The 19,910-nt window shown below is 40.8% G+C and overlaps 1 protein-coding gene across 13 annotated transcripts in view; it reads left to right on the plus strand.

Annotated features, from left to right (window-relative positions):
* The first annotated feature begins 671 nt into the window (after positions 1–671).
* ADAM22 (ADAM metallopeptidase domain 22) overlaps positions 672–19,910 on the plus strand; it is a 132,089-nt gene continuing 112,850 nt past the window's right edge. For all 13 annotated transcript variants that reach the window (XM_039379724.1, XM_039379727.1, XM_039379776.1 and 10 more), the window contains exons 1-3: positions 672–757; positions 927–1,084; positions 17,237–17,313. In XM_039379724.1, coding sequence (XP_039235658.1) covers positions 700–757; positions 927–1,084; positions 17,237–17,313 — 293 coding nt within the window. In that variant the 5' untranslated portion in view covers positions 672–699. The remainder of the gene's footprint in view (positions 758–926; positions 1,085–17,236; positions 17,314–19,910) is intronic.

Here is a 19,910-nt window from a genome sequence, read left to right on the forward strand (position 1 = left end):
GAGACTCCTTGACACTTCTGCCTCTTCCGCAGTCCAGGAGAGCGTCTTGTACCGTGAAAGGAACGATTCTGCGTTGTAATCCTTTTCTACTCTCTCTGTTAGTCCAGTGGAGAAAGCCGGGAGGGAGTAGAAATTTAAGAAAGGAAGAAGAAAGGTCACAGAGAAGGAAATGAAGGTTTACTCTGAAAATGAACACGTAAGGGGAGGTGGCTGGCCGCAGTACGGCCAGAGGGGGAGGGAAAACGCTCCGGCTGCCTCCCCAGAGACCCCCCCGCCTTCACCCGCTGGTGGGGCTGCCAGCGGAGGCAAGTTTTGCAGCGGGGGTTCCCTTACCCCGGAGCAGTGCGGTAGCGGGGCGGGGCGGCAGCGGGGCGGCCCCACGGGGCGGGGGCTGCGGAATCCCTGCAGCGCTCCCCGGGCGCCTGGGCTTCCCCTCGAATCTCGCCCCGCTACCTCACACCCTGGCAAACGACTACATTTCCCAGCACTTCCCTCTTCCAAGCGGGCTCTGCGGGGAGCCTCGGCGGCTCTCGCCATCTCCTTCGCTGGCAGGGGGCTCGGCGCGGCGGCGGGGCGGAGCTCGGCAGCCCCGGCCCCGCGGCCCCGCAGCCCCCCCGCCCGTGCAGGCGCGGAGCCGGCGGCGCTCGGCGGCGGCAGCCGGGGCGGCACACGGCGGCGAGCGGGGCGGCGGGCAGCGCCATGCGGGCTGCCGCCTGCCTCCTCTCCCTGGCGCTCTGCGCCCTGCCGGCTGCCCCAGGTGAGCCGCGGCCGCGGGGCAGCGCCGCCGCGCTCGGGGCGGGGGCGGCGGGGAGGGGGGGACGCTGCGCCGAGGCTGCTGCGGAGCCCCATGGAAACGGAGCCCCCGCAACAGCCTGCGCGCTGGGGGCGAGGGTGCAGCCGGGTGACGGTGCCTCTCCCCTGCCCAGGCGGCTCCGGGCCAGCGACAGCGGGGCGGCGGGGCGAGAGCCGCTTCGCGGAGCGGGAGAGCATCAGGCCCCTGCGGCTGGTCTCCGGCGAGGGCGGCGGCGGGGCGCGGTGGCCGGCACTGAGCACACGGGTGCGGAGCGAGGCGGCGCGGACACAGGTGAGCGCCGGGCGGGGAAGCCGCGGGGGGAGAGGGGCCCGGGCACGGCCGGGGGAGCGGGGGGAGAGGGGCCCGCGGCAGGGGCGGCGGTGCGGAGGAGCCTCGCCGCACCCCTCCGCAAGGGTGTTTGTACCGCTGAAAGATAACGCTTAGTGCACTGCGATGCTCGGCGAGACGCGCGGCTCGATTTCCCGCAGGAGCGCTGGGAATGCCAGTCCTTCCGCAGCGGCGCCCGAATTAGTTAAGATGGTCCCCGTGCCTGGCAATGCCCTCCCCCGGCCGTCTGCGGGGGCCCGGGCGGGCACAGCCCGCTGCCTGCGGCGGCCGGGGCCCCCGAAATGAAAGTTGCGGTGCCGTTGCGACAGTGGGGCTTAAAACGCTGCAGCTTAATTTCGGCTTTTGGCTGAAGCGTGGGGCAGGGTGGGTTTGTGTTCCGTGGGCTCGGTTGTGTTTTTAAAAATAGAAATTGGAAATCGGAGGGGAATTGCTTGAAATATAACATATGAACATAACATAGGAATTTAACGTACATATTGCTTGCTACCCAAACCGGAGTATGGTTTCAAATTCTATAGAGTCACAGAATCGTTCAGGTTGGGAAGGACCTAAGATCATCGAGTCCAACCATTAACCTAGCAATGTTTATGCTATAAAACATATTTGTGTTGTATGAAGACCAATCCCTCTAACTTTTAACAAATAGCTGCCCCAATTTGTATTAAAATACAGTGATTTTCATCTTGAGCACTACTGATCATGTTTGAGGTGGTACATGGCTGTTACATCTAAAGATAAAAAAACATTGACTCCTTGCTGTTATTGAAGAACATAAAATTTGTGCATTTGAAGCAACTGCTGACATCCAAGATGAGTTGCAGGCCTCCATTTCTTCTTTTTCCAATTGACTGCTTTGTGTTTAAGTAACAAAATAAGTGAAAAAAATTGTCTCATATTTCTTTTTTATAATCCACAAAGTATAAGCACTGACAGCTTGTATTCTTTCTGTGTGGTTAAATAATAAGCAGGCTCTTCACAGCATATTTATTAGCCTCTGAATGTGACTTATTCTATGTAAAGATTTTTCAGATGTGAAGACCGTATTTACAGTACAATAAAATAGGATTCTTAAAGGTCCATAATGCTTTGCCTAAAAAAAAAAGAAAAAAAAAATCCTCTAGGCATTTCAGGATTCTTTGAAGGCCCCTGAACAGTCACAAGTTGAAACACTTTGTGACATGTGTGTTTAAAACATAGTCATGGTTGCATTTCACTCTAGTATTACAATTAAAATACTTCTCTTACAGAAGAAACTGCTATTTAATGGGTTTTATTTTTCTGAATGTCTCAGCTTTTGTTCACCAAATCTTATGCTCATAAAAAGTTTTCAAGTCATTCTCACCTAATTCAGTTGTTAGTATGAATATTACTCCAAGCAAAAAAAAAAAGTAACACAAATGGTTTAAAAAGGGTTAAATGCATTTATTTCACAGCAGCCCCCCCAACTAAACCAATGTAAATGTGTAAAGCTCTTTGTGCAACTGCAACTTTTCTTCCTGATGAAGAAGTTTCCCCTCTGCTGCTTAAAATATCGCCAGCCTCTCCCATGGTATCTGATGGTTGTTACTCACTGAAGGATACGGTACCTGGCAGTGCATTGGAGAAAGAAAATTGCAGAGCAGGCCAAACTGAGTGGAGCAGTACTGATTTTCTGTGATTCTGGCACAGGGCATGGTTACATCCTAATTGCAGGATATTGCATCCCTTGCCCAGAGATCTGAGTCAGCTCGGTGGTAATGGACCAGCAGTGTGGCTGACTTTGCTTAAATGAAGTTTTGTAGAAGCTGCATTTAGGAAGGTACTTTTGTATTGTTGGTGTTAACTGTTGCAGTTGAGTAATTTAATATCCTGACTCCTAAAGTCTAGCATCCCATAAAAACCTCAACACTCTTACCTCTGCCAGAATGCTTATCAAAGTTATGGACTGACTTCATGGAGTTAACTTTTATGGTTGCTTTTGTGCGTGTGATGAAAGTCGCATAAAGTATAAAGATACTGGATTCTGCCCTTACACAAAGAGACACCCATGCCTGCCCTGAAGAGTTAACAGCCCAAGATCAGTGGCATATGAAGGGTAGGGGAACAGAGGTTCCCTCTTCATCCATAACATTTCCATATGTATTAGTTTATTTTATGATTAAATACATTCTGTCTCCATGCCCTATTCTATTCATTGCTAGTAATCTTTGAATAGCTATATATGAGAGTTAAAAAAATGGTCTGGAATAGATTTCAAACCAAAGCTAAGGGCCTTCTGGATTAGTTTAGGGAGGATGCTTCTTGGAGGAGGTTGAAGCACTGAGGAAGAATCTTCAATGAGTGAAGGACAAACAACCATGTCTAGAAAAATAGAGATACCTGAATGGGAGGGTGCAGTCAGAGGACTAGACAACAAGGCTGTAGTTGAATTAATGTAAAACAATCTAATTGTGTTTTGAGTTGGATCAAGATAAAAGGAGAGAGAGAGATAAACTGGAGAGAGGGAAGTTGCATTAAACCGGATTGGATTCCTTTAATTCCTGGATGAAAGCTTTAGTTGCAGAAAGGGCAGAAGTTGTACAAGAAGGGTACAAGCCTGAGTTTGGAATTGCACAAAAGGAAATGGAGATGATCATGCAGGGGAACACAGAAGCAAAGCGGGGCCTTAGCAAATCAGGAGTTTTAGAACAGGCTTAAGATGGAGTTGAGCCAGAGGACTGTAATACGATAAAAGGAGGTCAAAGCAGCTAATTAAAGGCAGAAGTTACTGGGAAGTGATGGATTGCAGATTTCTAGACATGTATGGTTTGTTTTTATCATTTGTTGAGGATTTTCTCTAGCAACATCCTTTGTTTTGTTTGGTTTGGGGTTTTTGGGCCATTGCCATTGCCATAACTGTTGAGTGACTTCTCAACATGCATGCTTTACTATTAAATAGTAAAGAAAGTAATCTGTGTACTCATCCTAGAAGCCCAGAATGTAACTGCTTAAGAAAAATTAATGTGCTTACAGTAATAGTTGTCAAACATTACTGGACTTCAGAACATAGCACAAGGCAAATGTTGTAGGCAAATGTTGTACATGTTCATGTTATTAATGTTTGAACGTACAGTATATAGTGGATATAGGACAATTCATGTGACTTTGGGTTTCTGCTTTTAATTCCACTGTGGAATAGAGTCACTACCAGTATCTGTGACACTCCTATGTTTCAATTTCTCTGTTCCCCAAAGGGGGCCTGTTAGCAGCTGCACAGAACTTAATCTAAGGAGTAATCAAGATAAGATATATCTAAAAATATGCTAATATTATGTAATTATTAATACAATCCAGGATCTTAGCAATGGACACTTAATTTACGGTTGCATAAATAAACCTATTAGAAGATGAAAGTCCTCTATGTCAGGGGCATTCAGTGCAGGCTGAGCTAAGATTTTTGTGTTTAAAAGAAAGAAAGATCCTACTGTGGACATTTATAAGGAACCTTTTAACTCTGTGCCTTGAGCTGTATTTTGGTATTGTAAAAAGCACATGGGAAACCACAAGTTTCTTAATATTCTCCTTTAGTCAATACTATGCAGATGTGCTTTTCGTTAAAATGTGAGTGAGCTGTGTCTGGAGACAGAAGTGTATGTTGTTTGTAGTTTTCTGTGGGCCAGATGTTCTCGTTGGGAAGATGAGGTCCATTTTCCAGCTGATGATTAGAGTACCAGACCGCTATGTGCCTTCACCTAACAGATGCCTTCCCTGAACCCTCGGTATAACTTGAAAGTGATCTTGCTCTCAGCTGGAGATTGCCACTCAACAACACCAGTGAAGGGTCCCAGTTCTCCTTAAGGCCAGCACTTCATGGTCATGCTGGTAGGTCTGCATACACAGTCTGAGGGACAACATTGTTCCTCTTGTGGCTTTTATTGCATTATCCATTTTTGATATATCTAGGTGTTGATATGGAAATATGTGAGATTTATAATGATTTTCAGTGGGAACAAGGTTCTGACCTACTATGGACATAGATTCCCTCATCTCTGCTGTTATGAATGCCTTGCACAAACATAGCAATTTCGGTTTGTCAGGCTGTTTTTCACTTGCTCATTGCCAGTTGTCATGAAGGTACGCTGGATTCCTTCCTAGAGAGTAAAAGGGCTGACCTGGTTGTAGAGAGCCTGGTGTGAAAGGGCTCCAGGACTGAGCTGAAACAGAAGTACATGTTGTTTGTAGTCCAGAGTGAGTCAGTAGTTCTCAGCAAAGAATTTATTCGCCTTCCACAGCCTGCATTTCTGATTTGTTTGTGACCAAATGATAGAATTGCAGACACCAATTTGGAAGCATGGCTTGCAGATTTCTTAAATGACTTCTTATTGATAATAATAATTGCAGTGAAACTTTGCTCTGTCATGCTGAGTTTGCATAGCTCTGCTTACACTTAGAGTTGAAATCTTCATTAGTTATTCAGGTGTTGCCTAGTCTTTGCTATTGGATTCTCTTACTCTTGGCCTCTCGCTCTGGTCTTCAACAGAATATCCCTATTCTTTATAGTTGCTTCTGAAACTGCTGACTTTGTTTAAAACACTCTTGCTTTCTGTTCTGATACTTTCAGCTTCTGTTGGTATTGTAAGTTACTGTGTCAGGTAGCTCAAACAACCAGTAATTTTTTGGTTAAAGTATGAGTGCTGACTGTTGAGTGGTTTATAAAAAATCCCTAGAGTTTGGGACTGATGGATGGTGACTGTTGAAAAGAGAAGTGTCATGAGAAATTGCCCAATTTTAAAAATTATTTTCTGCTCACTTAATCTAATGACTGTGGTCTCTTGGAGAAACTTGGGCGTAATTTTTGGTCATCCTATCACAAAACCAAAGAGCAGAAAGCTAAACTGGGCTATAGTGAATAATAACATGCTTTTGGTTTGTTGCTGAATTTGGTCTTCTTCCTTCCTTGTTGCCTCTTCTTCCTCTTCCCTTAGAGTTTATAAGACATTAGGCAAAGTGTGTGAGATACTTTCCTGCATGTTCACTGTATGCGGTTCTGCAATATTTGTGTAGGGGTAAGATACTTCACCAACCAAGCAATACTTTATGAATATATAAATGATGGTTAAAATACCCATACTTTTGATGCAGGTCTTGCCTTCCTGAAAGCCACACTTTGCTATAGATTGTTGAATGATGCAAGGGCATTTAGAGTGTCCTTTGATTTCTCAAATGTAAGAGGGACTTTCAGATACACCTTTTTATAAAATACTCATAGTGTGTTTTGGTATTTTATAAGCAAAGAATATTTCAAATTCCTAATTTATCCTTCTCTGCAAGCTCAGTGAAAGTCTTTCCCTGCTTGATAATGAGATTTGTTATGACAGTAAATGCATAAGTCCAAAAAAATCATCCATCAAAAAACCTCAGGTAGCTGCTACTTCAGAGGTCGTGTTGCAGAAACATTGTATCAGGACTTAGATTTTGAGGGGTGGTAAAAAGACATAGGTATATTTGAAAATCCTAGTTTGCGTAAAAGGACTGCATGGAAAATCTTTGTTTTGTGTTATCTTCTCTTGCTTGTGCCATAGCAGCGTTGAAAAGAGAGATCTTCCTAAAGCTATGGCTTAATCGCATAAAACAGGCTTATATACAGTCAAGAAGGATCTTAAAGGCTCAGATGTAACAATTCATATAGAAAGTATTTTCCCAACATTTGCTCGTTGCCATGATCAGTGTAGTAACTGAAAAGTCTGATAGAGAAGTCCTTTCTAACTCTGGTAATCAACATGCCTGTATTCGCTCCTGCTCTGTGTTGGTGCCCGTGGGTGCAGGATCAAACCAAATATTCTTTCTGCCACTGTTTCACGGAGTATACATGTTCTGGGATCTCTGCAGCGGCTAATCAGCTATAACACATTCATGGTGTAGAAGCATGTTGCATAACAAGGCGTGTCATGATAAACTTTGCTGAGATTTAGCCAAATTATGGATAAAGTACATGTGACGTTAACATGCACTCTGAAATGTTTTCCACAAGATCATTATGGACATATGTGTACACAATCATGGTAGATCTGGTATTATATTATCCTTCTGGTAGTCCAGGTCCCTTTGTAGTTTTCCCAATAATCATACCACTCTTTAAGTGACTCAAAACTAACAACTTTTTTTAGGGCTCTGCTTGTGAAAACATTATCGCAGTTATCCTGTCAAACACTGCTTAAAGGTCAGTCGAACTGTATAAAACCTTCAAAAGCCTGATAAGGCTAAACTCTGTAATTTGTGGGTCCTTGTGGCTAGTGCAGTCTCAGTGCTTTTCCCTCCCAAATCAGCTCTGCTGAGTTTTGTGGTCCTTCCACTTAGTGCAGCCACCTTGAGAGGATGGGGATTCTTTGTCTTCCACTCCTATAGGTTTGAGACAAAGTTGCTTCTCCCAGGTAGACTGCCCTTCTGCTTCATGGGAAGTAGTTCACTGGTCTGTTGTCAGATGATTTGGTTGCCAGGCCAGGTCCATGTGTATTCTCTCAATCTGGATAACTGTGGATGTGGAGGGTAAAGTCCAGTATTATTAGAGGATCAAGCTTACCAGTCTTGGACACAGGATTGTGGTGTCTTCCTACACAATATCTCTTTCTCATTCATCTACTGATATGGTTCAGTGTTTTTGTCTCTAGATAATATTTTTTCCAGTATCGTATTTTCTAGAAATAGTGTATTGTTGGTTTCTTGCATGTTAATCAAAACTGCTGTATTTAACATCTCCACAAATCACTGTAATTCCCAACCTGTCTCCCTTTTCTCTAGTTTTGACTTACATAATTTATTTTAAATCAAGTCAAATTTGCTATGATTGTCTGTGGAAAACTTTCAGACAAGAAAGCCTTCAGAACCCTTCTAGTTATCTTCTTTTCTTTGGCTTGCCAGTGGCCTCCTGGATACTGTATGGATACAATGTTCTGCAGAGATGTCTTTTGGAGCACATATAGGATCACAGAGGCCTGTCAGATGAAATTTTGCTCTTCATAGCTGCAGATGCCCCCTGATAGTACTCCTCTGAAGCCACTGCAATAGTTGCATTAATCTGAGGAGGATAAATCATTGCTGCAGGGATGAACTGTGCAGTGCCAGCTGTGCTGAGCCACAGCCAAGCGTGGATGTGGGACAACATCTTTCTCCTCAGATGGAGGTATGTTCAGTGCAGATGAGAGCTTTGCACACAGAAGATTACATCTGTGCAAGGTTTTAATACTTTGGTGGGAGGACTGTGTGAGGGAAGGCTCATGTTTTTTTCCCCAGAAACTTTATTGTTGAGCATTGAGCAGCAAAGGTGGCTGAAGTGCTGCATGGGAGTGCTGAGCACATGGACAGAATGTGTTCTACCAAGCTGTGGCATGCACTCCCATGATGGGGGTTTGCTGATTGGGTAAGTTCAAGTGGAAAGCCCGTATCATATGAATTAAAGACACGATTGATTATGTAGAAATCAAAGAAAGTGGCAAATGACATAGAGCCGTTTAACTGTTGAGTCATTAAGAGTGCAGCTTGAAAATTGGATTCAGCTAAAATAAGTTAAAGAAGCATGGCATTGCTGCTGGGCATTTGGCATCATACAGTGAAATTTGATGATTCAGCTGGTAATTTGACCAGCTCTGATTTGTCTACCTATACTAAATTTTATTGTACAGTATCTTTCCTTTTTTTAATGAAATGAGTGTTGCTAGACCAGAAAACTGTAGCAAGTGGCAATGCTTTAGGAAACACATATTCCAGAATGAAGTAATAATACAGGGTTTAGAAAAAGTTAAATGCCTTTTAATGGAAGTGTGATGTATAGGAGTATGGAGGCTACAGCCCTGACTCAAAAATTGCCCAGGAGAATAGTAGTATGTAGGAATACACTCTGTTCCAGAAATGTCTCCTTAGAGTGTTCCAACCCCTGAAACTCTGTGGGAATAAAAAAAATCCATCAGCTGTTTCAGAAAATATATACAATGAAAATGTTGATTTGTTTTGATCTCCTTGTCTGTATCAAGAGGAAAAGGAGTTTTGAAGTTTGCTTTTCTTGCACTTTTCAACTTTGAGCAGGACTTTGATACTTAAATGTAGAGGGTGAGTCATATTTAAAAAGTATTATCTGTGGAATTGATTGAGCAATATATTGGCATGCCTAACAGTCTGCAAGTTTTGTCAAGATCTTCTTAGCCTGTGATGCTGACAAGATGTTACTAAACTTTCTGCTGGTGCCCAGAGCCGTTCATGGGAGAAATTAACCCTGTTGGGAGGCTTTAGGTGTCAAAGAGTGATGTAGGTGTCAATTTGTAATGTAAAGGTGGCATAATGAAGGGGTTTTATAGATTCCTCTGGTAGTGGAACTCTGTTCCTTCATTTGTGAAGCCTACAAGAGGTGCTGAAAAGGGACTCTTAAAATGTTATTGATTCCTTTCAGAGCTTGGAAAACATGCAGCTAAAAATGACCTCAAGGCACCATCTGCTTTGGCGAAGGAAATGCGTTCACTCCTCCTGACTCTTAGATCCATTGAGTTTTCCTTCTTGCCTAGATGGGGTCCTTGAGACAATAGCCCTTTCTGCAGATAGATGACATAGTGGTCCAGATGGGTCTGTGCTGCCTATGGTGCGTGCATTACTGCCCTTGTTTTGTGTTCTCTCCCCCTGCAGATGGGTGGTGTGTTGGTTGTTTGCCTCTCACGCTGCAGCTGTGCACAACTAGTGGCTCATTTGGGTTCCGCTGACTCAAAACTGCCAGACATCCTTGGGAGAGGAGTATTTCACTGAGGAAAGGTTGTCCTTGTTCAAGTCCTTTCCATCTGATCTCATGTTTCTTCACAAGGAAGTAGTTTCCCCATCTGATTGCACTGTCAGGTCCTGGGCTCTTGAGTGGGATAGATGGAACACATTGCACTACTGCGGTTGTAGGTAGCATTCTTTTTCTTGTTAGATCTGACCCTCTGAAAGCCACAGTTGCTGTGGAAGGCAATGGAAACTGTGGTGTTCCTGGGGCACAGGATGAGTATCTGTTTACGCCCTTTCTTGGTTTTGCGAGTGTGATCTCCAACAGTTATCAAAGTTTTTGTATGAATTATGGCAGGAAAAGATTCTGAACTTTGCAAGTTTCCATTCATGATTTTTGTTTCTTTTCTGTTCTTGACCCTGTACTTGATTAATCACACTTATAACAACCTATTTGGTCATACTTTCCCTAGTCATTAGTATTTGATGAAGAACCTTATTGAGTGCATTTTAAAAATACAAGGTTCAGCAGGCACCAATTTTTCTGCTTTTGCCCCAGTAGTGATATTTTTAAGACCTCTTGCATATTAGTTGTATGTAACCTTTTATGCATGAATCTTTGCTGCTTCCCTTCCAGAAAAAGGGGAAAAAAATAAATACGGCTTCCCAAAAGTTCTTGCAGTTCTTTCTTTCACAGTGATATGAAGACTTGCAGCAATTACTCGCTTAGGAAATCAAAAGTTATAAACAAAATTTTAGAATCAAATTAACGTCATTCTCTATATTTAAAAGCACGAGTGTAAGATCTGGTGCCACAGGGCTTTTCTGGTGCTGGAGACAAGTGTTAGATTGCCTATTGGGAAGCAGCATCTTGCCCGTTCTGTTACTTAAATTTGTCCTATTAGATCTGTGGGATCAAATGGTAGCTCATGCTAAATTTGCTATCAGTGACAGGCTGATAGTTTTCCTGTCTTCATTGTTCCATCATTTAACCTCGTGTGAATTTCTGAGAAAAATGAAGTGGAGGTGAGGAAGTAGAGCAAGAAAAGAAGTTTTCGGGGGAAATGAGAATTATTTTTTCTTACTCAATTTGTTCTAACTGTTCAAAGATGCTCATAGTTTTGGAGTGCTGGGTGGAGGTCTGGGACGAGATGTGTGAGCAGATACAGCCAAGTTCTCGTAGCTCGGCATTACACCCCTGTAGGACCTGAGAAGGATCTGTGCTGCTGCCCAGGCACTGACTCTGCAGCAGTGACACCTGCAATACATTGCATTAGTTTGTGCTTGGGACTTTTTTCCTGGTGCTGTTCCCCCCCTACTATTTTGAGCAAATTCGAACAGCCTTTGCTTTCAAACACACAAATAAACAAAAGAGTTTTTTTGGTTTTTTGCTTTGGTTGGTTTTTTTTTTCCTGTTGATAAGACTAATTACTGGCATTTTAGAAGTACAAGTAGTTCTTGCTTCTGTCTTAGAGTTCATTGATACTATGATATTTATATGGAGAAAAGCTATTTTAGGTCATATTTACGACCACAGTGAACTGGACTTCGGCACTACACTCCAGCTGATGGTGTTTCAGTCTCCCTCTGCTCCACCCTCACTTGGCATGGAGAACAGATGTGATCCAGGATTAAAAAATGAACATGGACCTATTAAAATATTTTCTTATTTCTAGCTTTTTCTCAGAATAAATAACTTGTTTACTAAATGTGCCCCAAAGAGGCAGCTGTAAAAGCCTTTTGTAAAAACCATGATTCTTTTCCACATTTTTTTCATTAAATAAACTGCCCCACGCCAAATGCCCCATAGGTATTTAGATTTATACAATGGATAAAAAAAGAGAGAGTTTGCATGACGAATGAAAAATAATGGTGATTAATACACCAAGTGCCTATAAATATTGTGAGAATACCAGGGAAAGTAAAAAAAGAGATTTTTTAGTTGTTTAATATGCTATGATATGTGGATCCAGTTCAGTGACACTGAACTTTTGATTAAAATTAGATATTTGCAAATGACAATAGAGAAGGCGTGGAAATCATGTTGCAACTGTATTTTATTGTGCATTTTTTAAAGAAGATTCTTTCACTTTGGATATTTATTTTTAGTATTAGACCTAGGCTTATTTCTGAATTTTGTCTCTGAGCAAAGTCTTAATTTTTTTTCTTCCCGGTACAAGTAAAAAAGTCAGTTTTTGAAAAAATTTCTTACTTTACATACAGCAACAGTGCACTCCATAACTCTGGATTTATTACAACAAAAATGAGGCTGAAAATTGTCCTTTTATAGTGTGTACGTGTGCCAATTAGCACTGTGTTCCTCTACTCTAGTATAAATTTAAGTGTAATGATTATTTTCAAACCAGCAGTTAATTCTTTTTAGGTAAATCTACATAAAATTTTTAGTATATTTGTCATTTAATTTCATTAATATATTTATTTTGATTTCCTATTGGCTCATCTGTGTCCTTACTGAACTTAAGAAACAATTATTTCATGTACACTTAAAGGATTGTTAGCAAGGTGAAGTTTCTGTTCTGTGAAATAGAGAGGGGGGAATTAAATGAATATCTAAGAAATCTATTATTTTCTAAATGTGACTAAATCACCAAATGCCTGCTATAAAACCTCATTGTTCTTGCAAACTCTAAAGCATAGTTTTTAAGTTCTCTCTTCCTGTATCATCCTGTATTATTTTATCTCTTGATTCTCTTAGTGCTTTTCTTTCAAGTCTACAAGTTTGATCAGAATCTTTTAATTAGAAACCACAGTGCTATAAATAGTAGTAAATATAAAATTCTTTACATCAAAGGGCAAGCATATAAATAGGATTTTCTCCTCAATTTTTTTTTACAAAAGACTTTGTTCTTTTTTGATGGAAATTGTTATCTGTTCCAGCAAAACTTATTAAAAAGCATCTAAGTGCTTTCTTAAGGATACTTCTAAAAGAAGAAACATGTTACGAGGAATTGCACATTGCATTATGATATGTTTTTAATTATTTTTCCTTATTTTATGAGGAAAGATATTAGTCATCATGCTACTGTGCTGCTTTCAGCACTCAGCTAATTATACACAATGTGAGGAAAATGTCTAAATTTTTCCTTTCAAAATTCTTGTTAGTTTGATTATTTGTAAGTGTTTCACTGGTGATTAAGGTATTTGACCTATTTGAAATGAAAATCTTCCAAACACATTTAAGGTTACCTCCAGTGCAGTGCAATGATGTTGATCTGCAGTGATGTATGTTGGTTGTAGTTTGATGTACATGTATTCCCTTCGCAGATGCTAATTCTTCAGGGCCAGTTTCTGGAGAAAGCTGAACCCCAGTCAGAGTACTGAAAGGACATCATTATTCAGTTGTGTTTCTTTGTAATAATAAGTAGTCATATTTGGTACTGATTGCCCATCTCCTCTGTTACTGCAGTGATTGATCCCTGAGGCATGGAGCAGGTGATTTAAAATAATTGGAATCACATTGCTCTTGGTTTGACAGCAAGGTTTGCATACCACTTTTGTTTTTCTAGAATTCAAGCTTTTAATCTTTGTTTTAGATAAAATACCATTGTGCTTAGTGAATTGAAATAATCCTTTCCACTCCATTTACTTTTGATTCCTTTCAGACATTCACTGAGATGCTTAAACTTAACAATATTTAACAGAAGTTAGCTCTCTCATAGTTGCATTGGATGCATGGGATGCTTAGTATTTCCTTCTGGAGGGGCTTGCAGGGTAATATAATTTATGTGCCACTAGAAATTGCATCTGAAAGTACTGGAGCTAATTTCGGAGTTGTTATTGATGTTTTCCTTCTTCGGTTGCTTGACATTAAAATTTCAGAACTTTTTGATTGTGTTGGAGACATGTCGTTGTGCTCTTCCATTAAGTTGTTAGCTTCTCCTTTCCTGGCTCTTGTTCATGCTCTGCATTGAGTACATCTCTTCTGGTCTCCAAGAACTCCCCTTTTATGACTCAGTTGTCAGCTGTTGATGTGTCAAGCTGATGGTTGTTGGAAAAGCCTCAAATTTTCCAAGAGAATTCCTTGGTTTGAGAACTGAAGGACATAATTGATTGTCTTGCTTCAGTGATTTAGAGAGACCTTTGCAGGTGTCTTTCTTGTTACTTCTGTTTGAATGAGGTGGTATAGATGGAAAAGTACTTATTTCCTTCCTTTGGGTTCTTTTATTGACATATGTCTATGAATGTAAGCTTCCTTTGCAGCTGGCCAGTTTACCTATTCACTGAGCAGGCAGGTAGTTGTGCTTAAAAATAATGTAGAGCCAAGACTTTTTAAAATCCATTTCTTTATTTTGTGGTTCTTAACAATTCTTCTAAATATGTGGTTATCTTAAAAAATGTACTGACCGGAACTCTTAAGGGATAGGGTTTTTTTATGCTGAATGAGATTTTTTGTCTGCCATCAAAAGTGGGAATCTGTCTTCCTCCTCAGTCTCTCTTGGGTGTGACCTCTGGCTTCTTTGCATTGCATCTACCTCATGGTTTCTTTGGATCAGCTTATTTGTCTGACAAAAATTGGACCCACTCCATGTGATGATTAATTTTCTGATGCTGATCAGACTTTCTGGCTAGTCACATGAGCTGACAAGGGAGAGTAGGTGGGAACACATGGCCAGGATGGGGCAGAACTGCTCATTTTTGGCAGCAACCCACAACGTGCAGTGTGGCAGTGCTTTACAAACACATATCAGGGCTGAAGGAAGGGCTGCAATTCCTGGAAAGGGCTGAGTTTGTCAGGCTATCCAAAATGTTTTGGTATCTCAGTAGGCTTGAAATACCCTTGGGATACACTTGATTGCATTTGAGCTTAAAATTAATGGTAAGCTTTCTGGGTTTGTATCATGAGTCTTGGGAGATGGTCACATCTGTGTAATTTTCCATATTAATTTCTTAAGAGGTATTTTCTCCCTTAAATCCACATCAGTAGTTTCTGTCAGGGAGTAACTGATCCAGGGTCACCTTAGAAATGCATTAGCCTTCTAGTTGTTTATATTAGAGACATGTTCAAGAGCGGAAATCTCCCAGACCAAATCAATATGGTGCAATATACCTAGTGGTTAAAAACCAAACCAAAACAATCTAGTCATTTTTGCTTTTATGGTCTGTGAGGTGAATACATTTTAATGGCAGATGTTACATTTAGTATATGTACATTTAGAAATCCATGTTAGGCTTTTCCTGTTTTTACTGACTAATTGTCTTTTGATACCAGCATATGGTTGTATAGAAGACTTGGTTATACTGTGTAAAGAAATCTGAATGATGACACATACTATTAACAAACAAAAAAGTGCTGTAGAATGTTCTTTGCATTTAATAATGTAATGATGATAAGCAAACAACTGGATTGCCATTACTTGTTGATCAGAAGGAGGTTGTTGCAGTGCAGGTAGGTAAATGAAGGTTAGTTAAGGTTAGCAAATGTGCTGCAGTGGAACAAGGCAATGACAAAACTACCATTGGCTCCTTTTATGTTACTTGATACTTGGCCTGTCACATCCTGTTTGTGAGCAGCAGCTTAAGAATTCACATCTAGCAAGAGAAGATGAAATTTTAAAATCATTCAAAGCAGACTCTAAAGCCTGAGAGGTAAAAAAGAAACAACAATCGTAATTTGATAATTTGTTGATGGTTATTTTACTGTATTTGTGGTTGCATAGCTGCTGCAGGCCAGAAATAGCTAAATGATGGTCCTACATGTGGGTGCCGTATGTGCTGTGGGTGTCTGTACATTCTGTGGTGTCTTTCATTGCCAGCTGGCTGTGTCTTTTTTATGTTTGTTGGCTTGCTTTTTTATTATTTTTAAAATCTTTTTTGGATAGAAAGTAGGCTTTTAATATTGATGGTAATTATTCACTGAAATTATTTGCCCAGGTAAGCTAAATTATATGTTATATTCAGTTAGTTGGTCAAAGACTATTCAACTGTGCAAAAAAGAAGGTCTTAAATCATTCAGAAATTATAAGAAGCACTTAGCAAAGACCTATGGCCTGTGTTAGGTGTAATGGGGATAGCTGAAAGGATATCTGACACTGAATTATATCTACTGAGGCAGTTTCTAAGAAGCTTTCCAGTTTTACTGTGTCCTTCTGAAGTGTAATGTAGATGTGTGGATTTTCTTGTCATGCAATTTTGCATGCATGTCCACTGCAGTGACACAGCCAGGCATTTTTATAGAGGGCCCTGAGCCTGAGGGTCCTCTGCTAAGAGAAGCTGTCCTGACATTTGTTTATTTTTTTAAAGCATTCATCATGTTTGTGGAAATATATTCATGGTTGTTGTCTTTTTTATTTATTAATACTCATGCTTATATTTGTAGACATAAAAAGAAAATTTTGCTGTAGGGCAACTAAAAAATGTAATAATCAAAAAAGTCATGGTTCCGTTGACTTTCTGTTTCTTTGATGCTGTTCCTTTCCAGGGAAACTGGTATTCTCAGCTCTTCTGGATTTAATGCCTATCAAAAGCCTGCCAGTAGTTTTAGAGAGTGAATTTGATGATTCACATTATCCCATCCTGTCCCGTGTTTCCCAGAGTTTTCAATAAATCATTTGTTACAGTTGTACTATCCTGTATTGTATTTATTTGGAGAAGTGTAGTTGAGAGTTGTAAGTGGTTCCTCAGTGTTTCCTCTTAGGTCCTCTGTCTACATGCTTCAAATCTTCATGTGCAGATTTCAATGGAAAGAAAATAAGAACAAAGTTGATACTCCTCCAAAGTGTCTGCAAGTAGCTTTTCTTATTAATTAGCTACATAACATGGCTGTTCTGTTTCTTGAGAGTTTTCAGGTCTAGAAACAAGTGTTGTGTTTCTATTGGATAGCTGAGTATTTTCTTCCACTACTATTAGAATAAAACACTGTTTCTGGCAGATCATGAGTTATGAAGTATTCCCATGTTTGTCTTCTTTAGGACTGTGAAAGGAATTCATTTGGGGAAAATATATGGCAAAGAAAGGAAGAAAAGAAAGAAAGAAAGAAAGAAAGAAAGAAAGTTTCTACCACCCATTTTTCTTTGGTTTTAGTGACTGCTCAGGGGGCTGGAGTTTTGGGACCCTTTTAGAGGAGATAGGTTACAGGGTGGTGAGTCAGAGCTTTACAGAAAATGCAACTAATCATATTTTAGCCCATTGCTATGGTCCTAAATGAGAGTCTGTCTGAATGAAGTTTCTGTCAGGTAATGTTGGTGAGAATTGTGAATGTATATGTGACTGACCAAACCAGTAATGTCTCAGCTGTTCTCCACCAGTCAATGTCCAGAGTCAGGTTAAGAAACATCTATATACTTAGTATATATATATTTTGTTTCTGCATTCACAAACCAGTACAATATGTTTTGTTGTGGCTGAATAATAATTCCAGTCTTTTCTATATTTCAGTCTACCCACATTGCTCGAGCCAGCTTCCAGGTTGATGCTTTTGGATCATCTTTCATCCTAGATGTGACACTAAACCAGTAAGTAATGACTATCTTACTCTGCATTTGTTCAAGACCTGGTACCAGTGAAATGTAATTTTTCAGTGGAGGTTTTAGAGGCTATGTTATGACACAAATGCTATTTTAGGTAGTGAGTTGATCTATAGTAGTATATTTTAAGTTCTTCTGTTATTTTGTCGAGTACCATTGTAGGCTTTGATATTCCCATTTTTGATACTTAGTAGCTATTGCAGTGTAACTAGCATTTTAGTATTATAATTTCATTTCACAGTCACAGAATCACAGGATGGGTCAGGTTGGAAGGGATTACAGTGAATTATCTGGTCCAACCTTCCTGCTCAAGCCAGGTCATCCTAGAGCTCATGACACAGAATTGTATCCAGACGGTTCTTGAATATCTCCAATGAGGGAGACTCCACAATCTCTCTGGACAATCTATTCCAGTGCTCAGTCACCCGCAGAGTAAAGAAGTTCTTCCTTATATTCAGGTGCAACTTCCTGTGCATCAGTTTCTGCCCTTTGCCTCTTGTCCTTGTCCCTTGTCTTTGTCTCTTTGTGTCTTGGCACCACCGAGAAGAGCCTGACTCCATCCTCTTGACACCCTCCCTTCAGATACTTATAGACATTGGTGAGATCCTGTCTCAGGCATCTCTGCTCGAGACTGAGTAAGTCCAAGTCCCTCAGCCTTTCCTCATAAGAGAGATGCTGCTGTCCCTTAATAATCTTTGTTGTCCTCTGTTGGACTTGCTTCAGGAGTTCCATATTTCTCTTGTACCGAGGAGCCCAGGACTGGACACAGAACTCCAGGTGTGGCCTTGCCCTCTTTCAGTTTACCATAAAAGCAAATTTCTCATGCAGAGCCTCCCTGGATATTAAAAGGTGGATTTGCTGAAAACTGGTGGCTGTGAGCATTTTAATAACCAAGTGTAAACCACACCAACATTTAAAATGTATTTTTTATTATCATTCCTGTGAAAAAATCTATTTCATTCAGGAGGTTGTATATATTTTTCTTCTTTTGCAGTTCTTACTCTCCATAGTATATTCTATGTGTATATTTTAAGAGACCTGAGAAAAAAACAACTAATTTTTTTTGAGAAGTGGTTTGCAAATTTAGACCACACTAACTTTATAGTTGAAAAGTTGTTGAATTCTTGTAAGCAGCAAGGTTCAAGATTTTAGTTATTCTCTGGAAAAAAACATCAGCTTAGTACTTATAACTGAACCTCTGCTAATATCTAAAGCATGCTGAAGCAGGCCCCTGTGGTAAAATTAGCTCTTATGTGTAGTATGCATTTGAAAAATGGTAAAGGAGGTATGGGGGACAGAGTGGGGAGAAATAATTTGAAATACATAGATTATCAGAAAGGAGAGACTGTCCTTGCTTTTGTCCATCTTCTTTCTTGCAGTTTCCATGTTGTTTAAAGGTTGGTGTATATGACTTGTACATATGAATATATCTGAGCATCATCTACAGTTACAATATCAGTGGTGGTCAGTCACAGTGAAAGTGTTTATTCCTCCATGTGGTTCCCCAAATTATGGAGGAAATAAAGTTCAAAATTAAAATGAGAGTAGCAAACAAAGAGCTTAAAAAAAAGCCAGAAACTAAAATATGCCCACCTCCTAATGATTGTCCTCATATAGTTTTTCTTTTTTTTGTGGCTTTCTGTAGGGGTGTTATTTTCTCTATTCTATTCAAATCCATCTTTTTATCTGACAGGTTCTCTGTTTCCTTTGCTGCATTTGTCTGTGCTATCTCCTACATCCCCCTGTTGTGTACCCTTTTGTATTTTCAATTCTGTTGTGTTTGTGTATTTTTCATCTCTGTTCTTACTCAGTTCTCCAGCGTCACACATTTCTTTCTCTTATCTTTACATCAGTTGTCCACTTTTCCATCACCACAGGTACCACACAAAATGCTTATTTTACTTGCAACCTTTTCCTTGGCAACCTTCTGTACACTGACAGTTCAGGCTGGCAGAAATGTTCAGCATCTCCTACTTGTCTCTCTTCCCCCATTGCCTGATACCCTCTGTTTTATCTCTTCACTTCACCAAAGGACGTGCTACTTTTAAGCACAGCATTGCTAGCCAGTCAAAACAAGTCCTGCCCTACTCTGCACTGGTGTGGCCTCACCTTGAATATTGTGTGCACAATATAAAAAAGACATTAAGCTATTAGAGAGTGTCCAAAGGAGGGCCACAAGGAAGGTGAAGGATCTGGAGTGGCTGAGGTCACTTGGTCTGTTGAGCCTGGAGAAGAGGAGACTGAGGGAAACCTCATTTCAGTCTACACCTTCCTCATGAGGGGAGGTGGAGGGGCAGGCACTGATCTCTAATCTGTGGTGACCTGTGACAGGAGTTGAGGAAATGGCATGAAGCTGAGTTAGGGGAGGTTTAGGTTGGATTTTTCACCCAGAGAGTGGTTGGGCACTGGAACAGGTTCTCCAGGGAAGCGGTGTCAGCACCAAGCCTGACAGAGTTCAAGACGCGTTGGAACAATGCTCTCAGGGACATGGTGTCACTCTAGGGGTGTCCTGTGGTGTTCTCTAGGGCCAGGAGTTGAACTCAATGATCCCAATGAGTACCTTCCAACTCAGGATATTGTATGAT

This window comes from Pipra filicauda, unplaced genomic scaffold, assembly GCF_003945595.2.
Source record: "Pipra filicauda isolate LSUMZ 115617 unplaced genomic scaffold, ASM394559v2 scaffold105_size2325265_pilon, whole genome shotgun sequence".
NCBI lineage: Eukaryota > Metazoa > Chordata > Aves > Passeriformes > Pipridae > Pipra > Pipra filicauda.